Genomic DNA, 18,809 nt, shown 5'->3' with positions numbered 1-18,809 from the left:
AAAATGTAGAGTAATTTTGTTTCATATTATGATAAATATAGCCTTCCTATACGTATAAAGTAAATATATTCACTGCTATTCGTGAAAATGTAGCCTTTTTTTCATAATTTTCAGTTTTTCACAAGACTCACAGCTGCCACACACACAACCCCATTGAAACTGCCTTAGCAACCACCTTAAGGCCGCGCCACCAATGCATCCGAACGCGACTGCGAATGCGAATGCGAACTGCGAATTCATGTGCCTCTACTATATCCGAAGTTTTGTGAATGCGAATCAAGTTGTAATGTTTCTTTCAAAGCTTCAATGTGATATATTTTTGCTTTAAAATTCATATCTTAAAGTTTTCAGAGCCATAATAATAATAATAATAATAATAATAATAATAATAATAATAATAATAATAATAATAATAATAATAATAATAATAATAATAATAATAATAAATTTCCTTTGTGTGCAAAATAGAGTGAATGTCGCTCCTGTTATTATTATGCTTATGTGGTAACTGCTATTTTCACTTTAAAATAAATTAATTAAATAAAATTTGAGATTGTAAAATCAACCAACTTTGTAAGAAAATTTTCTCCAGGAGTAAAAAACCCATTTTTGCTGTTTCACACATATTAGTGAATAATTACATGTATTCGTAAAAACATTATTTGAGGAACGAAGAGGAAATATAAATTGAATAAAAGGTTGCGGTTCGTGTATTAATTAAATCTTCATATTTTAAAGGGAAAACAAAGAACATTATATATATATATACCTTCCAAATCAAGTTCTTTACTTACATCTGCCCATAATTTGTTCACGATTTGTCGTTTGTGGTAATCTGGATGAGCTTGGTTCACAATGGAACTTTTTCAAATACACAATTTATTAAAGCATCAATATCTATTTCCATTTTTATTTTTATTTTTAGCTCCGCACCTCGCAACGTCGTCTGCTTTCACGCAAAAAAAAAACTTTCTTCTCTCACGTAACGCTCAATTTCCTTCCAGACGACCCTCCGTTCGCACGAGTTCGGACGAACAATCCCAGCATGTTGGGATCTTTCGCATTCGCATCTTTTCGTCGGTTTTCGCAATTCGCAGGTCGGAACTAGTCGAGGCACTCCTATTTATTTACACGTGCTGGGAAATTCGCATTCGGAAGCAATGAAGGCGCGGCCTAACAAGAGATTGTTTGTAACCAATATGGCTGCGCCCAGTAAAATTCATAGCAGACGACTTCCGCAGCGTATTTGTAAGACCTTATCTGCTACCCAAATTGATCTTTCTTCCATCTCGTTGCTACCTTAGTAAATTACCGATTTGTCTTGTTCAAGACAGTGGTTATATTAAACGTCTTTACCTATGCGTAGTAGAAGAAGAAGAGGCAGTTTGTTGTATTGTTTTTATTTCGTTGTTATTTTTAGTCGTATGTAGAAAAGTACGTACAGATTAGTGATATAATCGAGTTTTAGTGTTATATTGGAAACGAAATTTTTTCAATGAGAAGTAGATATATTTACGCCATGCCTTGTTACAATTTTCTCCATTCACTGCTTACTATGGGATTGAAAATTATGAATTTTGGGGTCAGTATGCAAAATTTCTAAGTAAAACGTACTAAGGTACACAGAAAAATTTACAATAGGCTATTAACTATAAATGCCTTGTACGTAACGATGTACACTAAATGTAGTCGACCTTTGTTTAGTGAGGGGAAAGCAGCTTTTTCACCGTTTTTCTTTCTTTCTTTTTTTTTCGATATTCTACTCAAATTCGGTCATTTCATGGTTCCATATGTTAAATTAGGTTACCAATATTTAATTCACATAGAGTCGGGCAAACGTTAGCGAGTGAAGGCAGGTTAGGTTAGGCCGTTGTTTTGTCGTCGCAGGGGATAGTTCATTTCCATTCTTCACATAAAGTTCCGTAATCTAGCGCTAAAGTAGTAAAAATTTTCATAATTCTTTACTCAAACATCAATTGCCATTATCACATCTGTAAATCATTTTTTTTTCAGTTTTGGCCCCCCATCTCTAAACTGTTACCGTTAATTACAGCTACTTATAAGTAGCGTTATATTCCGCCCTTTGCGTTAATTTTAATTATGCTTAACTGTTATGGCTGCAAATACGGTTTCTTTTTCCTTTGTTTTAAATGCCTAAGACTTGGTCCAGAAACATTAAAACTATGTAATATTTACGGTGCTGGAAAGAAATAGTGAATCCGTTATCTGCGTAAAATTCGTACAAATTAATCACGTGTGATGTGTTATTTTGACGTTAAAAGCACGGCTGCCAACTGTACGGCTTTCACCCGTATCGTACGAGTTTAACAACTCAAATATCTACGGATTGCTATTCAAAATGTACGGGTGAACTAATAGTTTTCCATTCATATTATAGACGTTTTAATATATTTTCAGAATAGTTTGATCAAGAAGGATGATTCACTTGCTATCCTTTTCTGAATACCCAGATAGCACGTAAGCTTAAATCAAGGGTCACTTTCCCTTGATTTTGGCTTAGCAATGTACAGTTGATGCGACAAGCAACAATCAACGTTTATTTTAGCTTGTTTTTAACTTGAAAAGAAGCTTGAATTTATCAACTTTCTACTAAGCCTATTTCAAGCTTGGTTCAAAGCGCTTGACGCTTGTTGATTGTTTAGAAATTGGAAACATCTGTAGGATTGGTGAGTAGTCTCAGAGATTTGGCGCTTGATTTCTCGGGAAAAGTACGGTGTGGTACGTTTCAGGACCAGGCCAATACAGATTTTATCTGGGTCTCTTTGATTATTACTTCATTTTTCACAGGCCAATTCAAATCGTAAGATTTGGGCCATAGTGTATATTACAATTTAATTCTTGTGCGATAGTGTCTATTACAATTTATTATTTCAAGCTTTCCATTTCAAGCGTAGCACATACTTGATATGTCTCGTTTATTGCAAGCTTCTCAGTAAAGCTTGACAGATATTTTTTTTTTTTTTTCTGCACGTGAGAAAATGATTCTACTGGTTGGCGTCATGTATAATTTTTGATGTGAAGGTTAATATAATGTTCAATTTGCAAGTTACATAAATGATGATGTGTATTCTTTTGCCATCTGAGGGTGTTTGGATATTGGCTTTCTTTTAAAAATATTGCAGGAACCATATCTTACTACTATCTTTACTATTAATAATGCAAATAAAGTGGTGGCAATATCCAAACACCCTCAGATGGCAAAATAATACACACCATCATTTATGTAACTTAAACATTATACTAACTTTCACATCAAACATTATACATAACGCCAACCAGTTGAGTTATTTTCTCACGTACAGAAATAAATTTGTATCAAGCTTTACTGAGAAGCTTGAAATAAACGAGATATATCAAGCATGTGCTACGCTTGAAATGGAAAGCTTGAAATAAGTTCGAGGTGACAAGCCTGTAGCAAGCATTATATACCAAGTTTGAAATAGACTTGAGATCACAAGCCTGTAGCATGCTTTATGTAACAAGTTTGAAATAAGCTTGAGCTGACAAACTTGAAACAATCTTACAGTATAAGCCTACAATATGCTTGTCGCCTGTCAACTTCGTCGCTTGAATCAGCATTGATATACGCTTACAGACTTGTCATAACAAGCTTATATCCTTGTCACGACAACATTATATCATGCTTGTGACAAGTTGTTTCTGCTATCTGGATAAGGTTTAATGTATGTGTTAGGAATGGCTTTTTTAAAAAGGAAGTTTAGCGTGTAAATCGCAATACGGAGTGGTTCCCAGTGGTACGTCCAATGTTCATGTTCACTCACGAATTGATACTGTGTTATTCTAGAAGAGTTGAGACGCGAGTTAATCCTATTGATAATTATTTACAAAGAGAGCTCTTATTATCTGAGGGTCCAGTTCTCATGATTACTCGATAAGATGACTACGGTTAACTTTTCACGCAATACGTCAAGAATCTCACAATTTATGTAACAAGTTACACCGTCTTGTTCGAAAAAAACATTTTTCATGTCATGATTTCCAAGATAATTCCATAAATATGCATTATGATACCTTTGTATCCCTCTTCACTGATAGTAAGGTGATTGTCATGTTAGCTATAAAAGAAATGATTAGTGATCACACCACTGTCACATAAAAAAGAAAAAGGTGAGGGAAACTTTGTCAATAGTCAAAAAAAAAACTTCATTCAAACCGAAGATTGATTTTAATAATAGATTTAAATCATTTCTGGACGTATCTTATTTTTGTTTCCAGCCACGGTAATTTGCCACACATCACTGCTACTGCACAAAGTTTTCAGTCTTTCTCACAGTCAATCTTGTCAATTCAGCCACTGTTGTTAGAATACAGTTTCTGTGTTATGATGTTCTTTTTGGTAAATCTTTGAATATATTCAGTATATTACTTAAATGTTTCTTCTTGTTTATCTAGTTCATTGTGTTTTGGAAACACTCCTATTTCAACTAAAAAAAAAAGAATTAAAAGATAGCAAGGATTACTTTTCTAGAAAAAGGTTGTATTTTATTTGAAGATCATTTACTGTTTACTCAATTACTTCAATTATAATTTGTGCTCCACATTTTTTCCAATTGTTCTTACACTTTTTTAAGAGTTGTTGAAATATTGTGAAGACAGTCCAACGAGATAGTTTTAGCAAATTCCTTGCGTGACAAGTTCATTTGTTTCTGAATACCAACTTTAATATTTTGAATATTATGTAAGTCCTCTGCAACATGAAAAAGGTTTAGCTTTTAGTGTCTCAGTTTTATTTTCAGTTCCTTCTAGTGAATTCTAGGGAATTAGTAAGTCTAACTTTACAATTTCTTTCGAGGTTTTAAATTTCAAGGGACACAACATTTTAACTTACAGATAAGGTTTTTTACGTGAATTGTTGAAGCAGCAAATTCGATTGAAGTATCTTCAATTTCTAGTACATTACAAGGTCGTTACTTTGTTTCTGTAAGATAAACTGGAACATATTTTATAGTTTGAAACTTTCAAACCAAAATTCCAAAATAATTTCGAGAATTCAATGTATCCTTTCTCGCTTGAAGATGATCAATGTTACTATGTGATGAAATTCATTTTTGTTATACATACTAGTTCATTTCTGGTTTCGCATTTTTCTTCTTTGTTTACACCATAAACGAGCTTCTGAAGATTTTTGATATCCTTCTTTTATAGGTTCTCATCTAATAACCCTATACTTATTGACAGAATCATGTATGTTAAACAATTTAATAGTTCTTATGCCTATTCTATAAAGTTGTTAGAAAATCTTGAATACTTTCTAAGAAATTCCACAAAATTAAAACCAATACATTAGGGAGTTTTTCAAGTGTGAAGAACTATTTCTTTAATATGGAAAATGTTTCATCAATAATACTTCATAAAGGACCATGTACTGTAGTTAGGTTTTCTTTGAGTATAGAAGTTCGTTTGTCTTATTCTTGAATCGTAGTGAATTTTCTAACATTTCAGTAGTGTCAGCTTGCTTTCCGTGAAAAGCATATTTGTTTTTTTTTTTCTTTTGTCATTTTAATGGTCACCTATACCTACACAATAAGATGAAAAACAGGAAATATAAATATTGAATGTAACAAATGTCGAACTTTTACAACAATACGGCAGCCTTCTAATAACTTGAATATGTATATTCAGTAAAGACACAGAATTCGATATGAATATATTGTATTTATTTCTTTTGTTTGAACTTACTAGGGAGATGAATGATTGAAAATTAATTTCTAGACCAATTCAAGTACCAAATCATGATGAGGAAGTTAGGGAAATGAGAGTCCCTAAGGTGATTTAATAATATAATATTGTTCTTCATCCAAAGAGATACTTCATTTAGTGTTTGCCTAGCATTCTGTTCCAATATTTTTTTCATTTTTTCCACTCACTAGCAGAGTGGTAACGTCAGCGAAAAGGGTAACATCTGCCGAAGATATGTTTTTTTCAAAATCATTAATATATAAAAGGAAGAGCAATGGCCCTAGAATAGATCCTTGTAGAATTCCCTGTTTTATATATAATTCATCTTATAAATAGCTTTCTACAATGTTATTATTCTTATGCGTTATTTCTACGACCTGCCTACGATATGGCCCTAGAATAAATCCTTGTGGAATTCCCTGTTTTATATATAATTCATCTTATAAATAGCTTTCTACAATGTTATTATTCTTATGCGTTATTTCTACAACCTGCCTACGATCTTTTAAGTACGAACCAAACCAGTCCCTTGCTTTACCAGTATTCCACAGTTCTCCAGTTTGTTCAAAAGTAAACTGCATTGCACTGTATCCAAAGCTTTAGACAAATGAAGAAAGATTCCTATACAGTTTTCTTTCTTATCTACAATATTTCTTACTTTAATGAAATTAAATATTGCCGTGTTTGCAGATCGACCTTCAAGGAAGCCATGTTGTTTTGTTGAGATAACATTTTCTTTCAATAAAAAATTAATTACCCTGTTAGACATAATTTTTTGCAAAACTTTTCCAATGACAGGTAGGAGAGATATTGGTCTGTAGTTATATATGTTTGTTTTTTCACCTTTTTTAAACAAGGGCTTAACTTTCGCAATTTTTAACTTTTCTGGATGCTCGCCGTGATATATTTGCTAAATAACAAAGTGGCTTTCTCACCTGATTGAAACATCTTTTCAATATATTATGTGAGATTTCATCAATTCCAGCTGTATTTTTGTTTTTGAGAGATTTTATTATATTTGCCATTTCTAGACTGATATGGCAAAAGTTTATATGGCATTATTTCCGTTTCTGAGGTATATGGTGTAAAGTATTGCTTTTATGCAGATCTACGATATGACAAAAGTTGATACAGGTATGGTAAAAAAAAACTGTCTCAGCTCTCTGTTGTCAAAACTTGATAAGTCAAAATATGCACAACACTAAGTTGGCAGAACTTGATATGTTTGACATATGTTTTGCCACCTCGGGAAATTAATTGTTAGAGGACATGTCAATTCTAGTCATCGTAATTATTGCTGAGTTGTTGTCAATAGTTGACACTGAATAATTTTGTTAGTATTAAAATAAATGTAATTTAAACAAACTTGAGTTTCTCTCTGCCGAAGACAAAGGATAACTAAGAAAATAATTTGGATGTGAGCGTCTCGTTGCTGTTTCAATATTGATTTTTGTGTTGTAATATACAGTAGTTAGGTGTCAGGTTTCACGGAATATTACCTTGTCAGGTATTAATAAATTGGCCGTAATGTAACTGTTTTTCATAAGAAGAAAGTACATTTAGTGAAGGGAAGTCTGACGAAAGGTGATAGTTAATATGGATGAAACGAGTATTAGGCAAGCCCTTGAACTGGATTTTTCTGACATAGGTGATCATGAGTGCATTCTTGAGAGTGATGAAGTATCTACAGATAGCCACAGTCCACCTGGAGAGAGATGGGGAATGGAGGAGCATGGCGAACCACCGGTGTATGCAACTGGAAAGAACCTCAATGACAACGACTTAGCAAGTCCAAGTTTGTTTTCAGCTGTTGCATATACATCAAATGGGATACAAAAGCAGAACGGACACTGAATGTATGCCATTAAGTTCTGAACAACCACACGACAATAACAATGAAAACGCTTCTGTTGAAAGCTCTAACAGGAATGATGACGTTGTAAAAACTGAACAGAAATTAGTGGGAAGCAAATGAAACGACTCAAAGATTCTGGAGAATATTCTAATAGAAAAGGTGTGAAACGTCCAAAGAAAAGTTTTGTTGACATAAGTAAATGCTGTCGTAATAACGTACGCAGCAATTGTCTACTGAAAATAGAAAATTGATATTTAATACCTTCTTTTCTATGACGGAACAAAAATTTCAGGATGAATATATAGCTGAAGTCCGGAGATGTACCAATTCTCATTCCTCAGAACTGATTCTTGTTGGTTCGTGCTGTTCGTAGAAAGAAGAAATTCATTATTAAGGAAATGATTGCCAGTGACTTTCTTGATCCGAAGTCCTTGGTATCAGACTTTTAGTGCGTAGTGTGAAAGATACTGAAGGTAACCCCATTAATTGGCTTGCGATCATGTGGATGCAGTACACAAAAGAGATTGGTGTTGATAACTTTAAGGACGCGTTAGACGAATGTGCACCATTTCGTGTTCTTGACTTTCGCAGAAATCGACGTGGTTGCCCACCAACTTTGCCTGAGCTTTCAGCATGCTACAGTGAATCCCTGCTAATAAACCGCACAAGATGTCGGATCTTTTGGACTTGATGCCTTTCATGGATTCTTGCTATCACATCTTCTACAAAGAGTTACGCACGGATTCCCGCGCTCGTCTCGTTTTTGACAATTCTCCATCTGAGAAGGAGGAAGCAGACTAAGTTTGCATACTCAACATGTCTGATCATGTATTCAGCGTTCATTGACTTTTTCGTTGAACTTTCTTTTTTTTTTTACTTAAACATATTCTGGTGTTTTATTCTCAGGCATAATAATGCTACAATATTATACCTACTATAAAAAATTTGGTCACATTTACTGACCCATTACCGTTAAATCTGGTTGCCAACCGATTACCCTAAAATTTATGGTATTATCGTAATATTTAAGGTAATGGGACTTAAATACGGCCTTTTATGCATGTATAACCATGAATATTGCGCTAATACCGTAAACTTTAAGATGATCGTTTGGAAGCCAAATTTGACTGTAATCGTTCAATTAATGTGACTAATTAGTGCTGTTGAGCATTTATGCACGTATGCGTTACTCACTCGTTCGGCAAAAAAGATTCCCTGTATTACTCCTTGTTCATAACTTACTTGCATATATTGAGTAGATGAGTTGTATTTATTCATTATATTATTGCAGTTGAACTAAGTGATTTTTTGATTAGCACCCAAATCAGCTTTACGTTGTGAACAATCGTAATGTGGCATAACTTGATATGTCCTTTAACGGCCACTTTGAAGCAATCATGGCAACCTACGACTCAAATCAAGATGTGCCGTAACAGTCAACATTCAAAGGAAGCAACTGGAGGTATTTCACAAAATTGCCTGAAAAAATCGATTTTTTAGAGAACACGAAAGTATTGAAACGCGTTTTCGGAAAAACTACAAAAATGGACATATCAACTTTGCCATATGAGTCGAGATTTCATCTTCTGACACTGGCTGTAGAAAGATTGTTCATCACATTTATTTGAACTTCGTTTAAAATTATTTACAGTCACTACTTTGTAGCCATTCTGTTTACATTTATTTACTTTATCACCATCCATAATTTTTGCGACAACATTTATAAAAAATATTTCTGCTTTTTCTCTTGGGTTTGTTACACTGTTCCCTTCATATATTATTGTATCTACATATTATGTCTCTTTGCCACCATTTAATTCTTCATTTATAATGTTCCACATGGTTTTAGTTTTATTTGGTGCATAAGCAAGTTTAAGTTGGTAGTAGTTCTTTTTAGTCGTTCTAATTAGTTCCTTGTACCTTTTTTATAGTGCTTATAGTTGGACTTTGCAGTACCTGTTTTAAAAACCTTACTAAGTTTATGTAAATTTATGTTTGTAGCAATTGCTTTTAGTACTTCAGGAGTCACCCATTGTCCCTTCTTCTGGAATTTTAACACGAGTTTCATTTTAGGAAAAGCTATATCAAAATAGTAAACAGAAATTTTTTATGAATTCATTATATATATGATTTGCGTTGTTTAATGAAAGTATATCTTCCCATGTTTCGTGACTAAGTAAATAATTGATATTCTGATTACTGAACACCCTTGCAACTTTGAAAGTTCTTACACTATATTTCTTACACTTTTGAGTTATAGAGAAGCGTTTGTAACCGTTTCAATTCGGAGTCTCTGTTTGGGTGAACATTTATTTGTAACCACTCCGTGTAATCTGGTCGCTGTTCGTGGTTTGTGGTCCTACCAATAAGTATCTTCCTGATACTTGAACTTACCTGGACAGGACGATGAAGGACCTCTCCAAGAATAGATTACAAACTGTTTCCAAGTCGCACGTCGGTCTCAATAATGAGATGAGCATAAGGCGCCGAGAGGGTCGGGTGTCTCGTCTCGAAAACCTCACGGACGATCAGACGGTCATCCAGACCATAACGCACACAAATATCACTCATACAAACAACGAAAACACACTGGATTAAATGACACTATACTTATTTATTAGAACACTATTATATATAAAAGAAAAATAGCGAAGAGGAATGAACACAACACTGAACACTGAATATGTATAATAATTTTTGTCACTGAAATCACACTTTGCCCTTTTAAGGCAATATAGCCCTTTATATATATATGAGATTATAATTCAGATTTCACGACAAATGCTTCTCTCACACCATTGACGCACTTGGGGGATTAGCACTGGGGAAAAGTTGTCTGGATCGTCCCACGATGAATCCAGTTGCGGCGCCGAACAATCCTGAAGCGTAAAGGTGATTCTTCAGCAAAATAATAATTTCCTAAAAAAAACTAATAATTTCCGTTGAATTTCATACGTGTCGATGGCTTTGAACATTGGTTTGTGCCATTAAAACTGCTTCATGATGATATAAGTATGTTTGCACTACTAATGTACGAAATATCAGACTCGATTACTTTAATATTCAAAATAGCGCGATATGATAGAAAGGATACCCGCAGTTTCATGTTAACTAGTTTGATGTGAAGAATATTAACATGAAGATTTGAAGAAACTAAGTGTTTTTCCTGAAATACATCAGGGTATCTATTAAAATTCCAAAATTTTCTGAAATTTCGTGACTTTTTCGTGACCTTTTCGTTACTAAGCCATAAAATAATGTAATCATTCTCAAGAGGGAATTTGGTTGCGAATTAGGGCAAATTTTCATGCATGCGATAGAAGCATGTTTTGCTAGGGATTTGGCAGCGTCAAAATCCGACCATACACATTTTCGGTAGTGAATTTTGATGTTTTATAGAACAAAATTTTCCATCCTATACTTATATTTGTCCAGATAAAAAAAAAAACGTGACCGAAAAACTAAATTTCGTGGCTTTTTCTTGACTTTCGTGACCGATAGACACCCTGTACATATATCTCGACAAAATTTTATTTAAAAAAAAATGTAGCGTGCACAGCCCAGAAGCACAAGGCAAAAGAAAGGTAGAATAGTTTTACTCTACCTGAGAATTCTGTGCAGATTGCAGATCTATATGAAAACGCAGGGTTACAAATGACAGAATGCATAAAAAGTATCAAATTATTCAATGGAGAGGGACCTGAAAACAAAGTGTAGCTTCATTCTGATCGATAGCATAAACACTTATATAATGGGATAAATGGGAGAGTTCATGAAAAGGTTTAAATAAGATGTTAAGAGGGATAGTTGCCGGTATTTAATATAAAACTTTAGGACTGTAGAAACCAATAGTAAGTGCTGTTATATATATGCATGTATGTGTACGTAAATAGGTAGATATATTGTAAGCTAAGAAATTTAATAGCTAATATTTCTTTAAGAAGTATTAGTTGCTTTATACATGTGGTTTCTCCTCAGTTCGTTCATTTTCTTTATTACAAGAAACTGTACATTAGCACTGATTTAAACGGTGTTGCCGGCCTTCATTGATATTTTCAGATTTTTATTACTCTTATAATCATTTACTAGCAATCATAATGTTCACTTCATCATATACGATAAAAAATATGTTGCTTATATTGTTTCCGGCATTATATACAGATGAAAGTATATAAGATATAACCTCGCGCTATGAAGCAAACGATATATACAGTCAAACTTCATGTTCCTGAGCACCGCATAGTTTGTTTCGACACGGCCTATTCTCATCGCACTTTTTGTAGACAGTGCTGCTGAATACGGAGTGTTACTAATTTTGATAAATTGATTTTTCTTTTGTGATTTTCCTCTTGTTGTTACACGTCTGATCAATCAAAAAGTAATTATACATGTACGGTTCCATTACGGATTTTCTTGTAATATACACCCTGCGCGCAACGTAATCCAGTGACGATGGCTCTACGCTAGGAGGTCGACCCGTGTGTCGCGCGCCTTCAGTACGATATGTGGTGATCATGCCATGTATTTGCACCCTTCCACAGTTCGTTTTCGTATCAACCCAATTGCTAGGTTTTCATTAGTTAATATGGTATTGCATTTAAAGTTTAGTTTTATCATGAAGCAAAGTTGTTATTCAAAGACATTATTTAATCGAATTTTTTATTCGAACCGTTGGAGACAATGTTACGATTTACATTGCCTTCCAGTATCATATAAAGGAAATACTTCATTACCGTAGAACCTTACTTAGTATGTTGAATAAAAAAAAAAAAGTTTTGACTTGTTTAAGTAATTTAAAATCCAAAAGCTAATCTTGCTTTAAATAACAATGTGTACTACCACTCAAATCATGAATTAGATTAGGTGTAAAAAATATAATTCCCTATCAATATGTAGTTAGAATAACATTCGCGTAACTACATTGACGCATTATTTGATATTCCGTCGTACTATATATTGCCTTGACAAAATGTTTCAAAGTTTATGGGAAATGATATCACGGTCGATTCAAATATTTTATACAAACTATTAATGGAAAATCAACAGCATTTCACAAGGTTACTTATCTACAAAGGTGGTAGGGTGAATTGATAACAAAAAGTAAGGGAAATGAATCCTGTAGGGAAGTAGTGACCACAAAATAAAAGATAAGTTGATAAAAGATAAAAATACTAATAGACGACTTTCATCCCTAATCCCACGACTGAAAGATTCGTGCCCGCTTTTCTCCAAGAAATAAAAATACATTTTTAATGCTCGTATTCCAAGGTAAAGTGCATTTCACTAATTTTCGCAAGATACTAAAAACCAGATTATAATAGAAAGCAAGCTTCTGATTCTCATCTTGAATTTTAACAAAGAGCCTGTGACACATCCATAAGGTGTCTGGGCTACAACAACCGATTTTGATTAAACTTGATAGACTAATAGGACACCTTGTAAAAGTAATGTAACTAGCATGAATTTGTCGAAAAAACTGTAGTTTCTGAGATACAGTCGATTCATTAAAAGAGACATTTGTCGTGATATCTCAGGAAGAGCTCCACCAAGATCAAGCAAACTTTGCAAGCCATAGTAGATACATAATAGCTTTAAAACAAAATTAAAACTAATTGTCTGCACCTGTGCTGAACCGCACAATGCGCAAATAATTGTGCGCATGCGCATATCTCGAAAACGTGAAGACTGCGATATATTTTTCTCGCTTAGTTTGAACTACATCGCAATTATAACATAATGCAAGAAAAAAACTAGACTCAAAGGTGAGCGTTTTCAAGCAACTGAGGTGAGAAGAGGTTGGGGTGGTCTGTCCCCGGATACCACCCTCTAGTTACGGCACTCTGTCTGGCTTCTCAGTCATACATTTCCATTACATCTGTGTAGAAGTCAACAGTATTAAGAAAGCTTAAGGATAAACTATCAGTCCTATGGCCGCGGTCTATTTGAACACATCAGTGTGATGCAGGCATCTATTCTTCAAAGAAACTTGCCAAAATCATAGGCCATAGGGTTACCTATATATAGTGTGGCCATGACACGAGACCTTTGGAGTTGTCTCATCTCGTCGCGTGAAACAGTCTCTCTTCGCAAATCTTAAAAAAAATTCGATTATCATTCAAAACCGTTCCGGTTTTTCACTAAAACTGGTTTGGTTTTCACCTAAACCGGTTCAGTTTTCACCAAAACCTGTTTCTTGTTCTCCAAACCGGTTCGTTTTTCATCGAAACTGGGTTCGTTTTCTCCAAAAGGTTTTTGTTAGTTTGTGTGGAAACCGGTTTCGGTCTTCTCCAAAAACCGTTTCGGTTTTCATAAAGACTGGTTTCTGTCAAACTTTTAGAAAAAAACTATTTCAGTAGAAACGGAATTGATTTCCGGAGAATAACGGAACACTATTCTGGTCAGAAATAGAACTGATTTTGAGAACCAACACCGGGTTTGAAGAAAACTGGATCCGCTGATAAACCGAACCTGCTTTGGAGAATACGGATAACCGGTTTCGGTTAAAACCGAAGCGATTTCCGTGAGAAATAGGTTTTTTGAAACTTTTCAAAACCCGGTTTCGGTTTTCCTAAAAGCCGAAAACCGAAAAACTGTTTTCTTTTTTTTTTTGCCTATTACTAGTTCCAATAGATCGCGACTATAGACCTCATAGTTTATCCTTACGCACTCTTAATACTGTGTTACTGTTGTGCAACATTGGTGACTTATCACTACCACCCGAATATGGCGGCTATTAACGTTAACTCTGACTTCTACACAGGTGTAATAGAAATGTATGACAGAAGCCAGACAGAGTGCTGTAACTAGAGAGTGGTATCCGGGGGCAGACCACCCACATCATCTCATCTCAGTTGCTTGAGAACGCTCACCTTTGAGTCTAGTGTTTTTCTTGCATTATGTTATACTCGTTATGTAGTTCAAACTAAGCAAGAGAAAATATACCGCAGTCTTTACGTTTTCGAGATATGCGCATGCGCACAGTTATTTGCGCATTGTGCGCAGGTGCAGACAATTAGTTCTAATTTCGTTTTAAAGCTATCATGTATCTACTATGGCTCGCAAAGTTTGCTTGATCTCGGTGGAGCTGTTCTTGAGATATCACGACAAATGTCTTTTTTAATGAATCGACTGTATCTCAGAAACTGCAGTTTTTTCGACAAATTCCTGCTAGTTACAATAGTTTTACAAGGTGTCCTATTAGTCTACAAAGTTTCATCAAACTCGGTTGATGTGGCCCAGACACCTTATGGATGTGTCACAGGCCCTTTGCAAACAAACCACAATTGCTATGATAATGATCATATGACCGTCTCAAAAGTCCCATGACGTAGGGTAGCCCTGTTGTTATCAGAGTTGCAAAAAGTTGAAGTGGGGAAACCATCTCCAAATATGTTTTCAATCTAAAGTGAAGGAACTTTTTAAATAGGAAAAGCCGTATGCGCTCAATGTTAAATGAAAATGCTACGTTGCCATTTATCTGAACCCACAACGTAAGTGAATGAAGTTACTGTTTGAAATGGTGGCTGGCCATCGATACTTTAGCATAAAAGACTTTTTTTTTCTTACATTCGCTCAGTCGCATTACTCTTAGTCGGTTACCCAGAGCATTCGAAAACCGACGAGTTATCATCATTGCGAATGATTTCTATGGTAGTTTTGTTTTTTCTTTATTTCCATAAGTGAAAAAAGAAAAGAAATAGGGAAATTTGGGAGGGAAAGGATGGGGAAGGAAAAAAGACCAAAAAAGGGAAAATTTACAAAAACGAAACAAAACAAAAAACTATAAAAATTTAACAAAAGAGTTTAAATCTAGATTGCTTGTTTATAGTGTATTTCTGTATGTGTGTTTGGTATCTCTGTTCTCTGCGTATTTATGTTTTTATGTTTTTACCTTTTGGCTTCTTCTTTTTATTTTAGGCTTCTTGTTTCTTGCAGGTTTTCCCTGTGTGTTTAGGTTTTTTCACCCATATTTTTATATACATATATACACATATTTTTAAATATATTTCTTTGGTATTCACCTATTTCTTTCACTGCACTAATGGTTTTCACCTGTGTTTCCACACCAAAACTAATATTCTTTACACTACACTGTATGCTTTTGCTGTCACTAACACTAATAATCGCCGACACTTGGTTTTCACCTATATGACTTTCTATATATATATATATATATATATATATATATATAACTTCACCTTGCACCACACGAATTTCTGGCTTAAGCATTTAGTTTTTCAGCCTGTATGGTTTTCTTTTTATTGTTTTCTTTCACTCTTCCACACACAAAAAATTTATCTTTTCGCTTAACTGTATTACTGTATTCATTATTTATTTATTTGTTTTAACCGCTCATTTTGCGTTCCTTGCTATCTTGGCTGGTTCTCATAGACTGGGTCCGGGGTCCACTCGGAGCACTTAGTGTGGACCCCGGTCCGTTGTATCCCAGTGCTATTCTCACCAACCTCCCCTGGCGCCCGAACGGTAAATGCGGTGTTTTTCATTATGTCCTTTCTTATCATTACCCTATTCCCTCCCGTGTACCCACCACCACTCTCTACCTCACGCTCTCTTCTTCACACACTCTTGCACCGGAATTCCTCTTCCAGTCCCTAGGCTGGAGGTGCATCCATTCATTCAATTTGTTCCCAGTGGAAGACACGGTTTTCCTGTGTTTCCTCTCCTGGAGTCTTTTCTCCGGTCCAGGAACAAGTCTCACATTCGTTCATTTTCTTTCATTCACCACTTTAATTCTCTCCATTGTTTAAATTTCTTCTGTATATATTTCTTCTTATATCTGAGTGTTCATTAGTTTTTTTTTTTTTTCAATTTCTCACAATCTTCCTTACTAGTTAATATTTCTTGTAAAGTCTTGTTTCGAATATCCCTTCTTAATATCACGTCATCTTCCATTGTTGGGCACCACATAATGTGGTGTTCTGATGTACCAATTTCTCCACATTCACAGCTTGGTGTTCGTTTGGATTTTATTTTATACAAGTAATCTTCATACAGTCCATGTCCTGTTAGGAAAGACAGTCCATGCGTAAAAGACAGTCACTTTATTCATTTATGTTGTGGGTCCAGGTAAATTTCAACGTAGCATTTTGATTTAACATTGGGCGCATAAAGAGTGTACAGGCCAAACTTCGCGTCCAATTTAAAAAAAAGAACCGCGGGGGCTCAGTAGTATAGCGTTCACCTCTGGTGCATGGGGTCTGGGGTTCGATCCCAGCCCCCGCCAAGTGAGCTTTGTGGTGGACAAACACCGTGTGTGTGGGTTTTCTCGGGGTTCTCCCGTTTCCTCCCACTTTCTTCATTCCACCATTTCATTCATTACTCATTATCACCGTCTCCTTTAGCCTCACCGGCATATCCGTGGGACGTAAAACTAAAAGATTTCATTTTTTCCAATTTAAAAAATTCCTTGATTTTAGATTGAAAACGTCATATTTGGAAACGGTTTTCCCTCTTACATTTTGTTGTAGCTTTGGTAATAACACTTACCCTATGTCAGGGGACTTTTTAGACACCCTGTATATATAAGTCCAAAAAAACAGAAATTGATTTATTTTTTATTTCAGAATTGTTCATCTTGGTGGAAAAAAAAAGTGTGCTGAAGGACTCTTATTCTTAAAACCATTCTGACATTCTCTCTAATTCTTAAAACCATTCTTAAGGTAAATAAATGGCTTTTCATTGTTTGAACATTACTTTGTTGAAAGCTGAAAGTAAAAGAGAGAACGAAGCTATTACTTTGGTAAAAAATGAAAATAAAAAAGAAAACGAAGGTATTACTTTCGTGAAAGCTGAAAGTAAAAGAGAGAATGAAACTACTGTAGAAAATAATAATAATCCACACAACAGTAATGATAATGAGATGGCAGATAAGATTTCCATGTTAAGACATTGCACGACATATTTGGATTGTAAGAAATCAACCGCAAATGGAACTGAGCGATCAGATGACAGTGAACTTCCCGTGTTAACTGAAACTTTAGTGCCGAAATTAATATCCGATTCTGAATACAGTAAGCATCATGTAATAGCAGATTGGAAACTAGCTGTAGAACCCATATGTTTGGTAAAACGCTTATCAATATCTGATTTACCTATAAATACAAAAGCTTGTCTTACTTCCATTACGTTCTTGAAGACAAACAACAAAAATTCTACACGTATTATAAAAGATTTACATACTGGTGAGAAAATTAGTGAAGAAAATTCTCGAATAAGAGATTATCGAGCAGTTGATATAAATTCTCAAGAATGCAGGTAAGTTTATATTTGTAAATATTTTCAGGGCTACAATTCACTTAAATTATTTCGTTTTTTACTAAGTTAAGTAATTCTTGTTTTTACTTTTGATAATGATGTCACCAACAGTAGGATATTAGAACAACACAGCCGAGTTAGTAGTTTTCATTTATTCCACTGCATATTTAGTATGATAGTGGTTCCTGATATTGGCGGTACATGATCTACATTGTAAATGAGTGTAATTTTTTTTCTGAAAAGAATTGGCAAATATTGGATTTGGTCAATTCTTGTGTTAGTTTGTGTATTAAATTCAGTCCCTTAATTGTTGCAAGGAGACAAAAATTAATTTATAAAATAATATAATGTGGAAGTATTTTCTTAAATTAGCAACTGCGCTAGAAACACGTATACACCAACTCTCAAGATGAATATATTTTTAAGCATATATCGTGTAGAATACGAAGGTAGATTATATAATTATTTTAGGAAATATATTGAAGCATGTATACCTTAACTTGCCAACCAACAGAAAAGATGCAGTAATATTTACGATCAAATATCAGGAAAGGAATATTGTCTGACACACACTGTAATATTACATGGTTCACAGTGTCACTCCAGCATAAAATTGAATTCTTTTAAATGGCACTACGGCAAAATGTAACATATTTCAAATCTACATCTCATACAGAAATTCATAATTAGAGATTTGTTATTCAGAGTTGGAAAGTATGGATGCTACATTATCATAAACACCTAAATTTGGTAAGTTCTGTACCAGTAATAACGCTACTGAGACGAACCAGGCAATGCATTGATATGACCTATTTCGAATGAACACAAACGAAGATAGAAGAGATTGAAAATTAAACTTTCTCGAAGGTCTTTATTTCAAGAAACTGCTTAGGTAAGTACCTTATTCAATTACATGCGTGGCTTTGAATAGATGTAAAGATCGTAATGCCGTTTATTG

General features: G+C 34.5%; 2 protein-coding genes across 2 annotated transcripts in view; both read left to right on the top strand.

Annotated features, from left to right (window-relative positions):
• Window positions 1-1,303: 1,303 nt before the first annotated feature.
• LOC145678913 (uncharacterized) overlaps window positions 1,304-18,809 on the top strand; it is a 43,207-nt gene continuing 25,701 nt past the window's right edge. Inside the window, exons 1-2 of the mRNA XM_081749522.1 lie at window positions 1,304-1,434; window positions 17,161-17,851. Of these exons, the coding sequence (XP_081605648.1) occupies window positions 17,265-17,851 (587 nt within the window). The 5' untranslated portion in view covers window positions 1,304-1,434; window positions 17,161-17,264. The remainder of the gene's footprint in view (window positions 1,435-17,160; window positions 17,852-18,809) is intronic.
• Window positions 1,419-18,809, top strand: part of LOC145678914 (uncharacterized) — a 107,216-nt gene continuing 89,825 nt past the window's right edge. The window contains exon 1 of the mRNA XM_081749524.1: window positions 1,419-1,582. The gene's annotated coding sequence lies outside the window, so the exon portion shown is untranslated. The remainder of the gene's footprint in view (window positions 1,583-18,809) is intronic.

The sequence above is a fragment of the Thermobia domestica genome, chromosome 2 (genome assembly GCF_964235325.1).
Source record: "Thermobia domestica chromosome 2, izTheDome1.hap1.1, whole genome shotgun sequence".
Taxonomy (NCBI): domain Eukaryota; kingdom Metazoa; phylum Arthropoda; class Insecta; order Zygentoma; family Lepismatidae; genus Thermobia; species Thermobia domestica.
The sequence above is the reverse complement of the archived record's forward strand: the minus strand, read 5'-3'. Positions and strand labels throughout refer to the sequence as shown.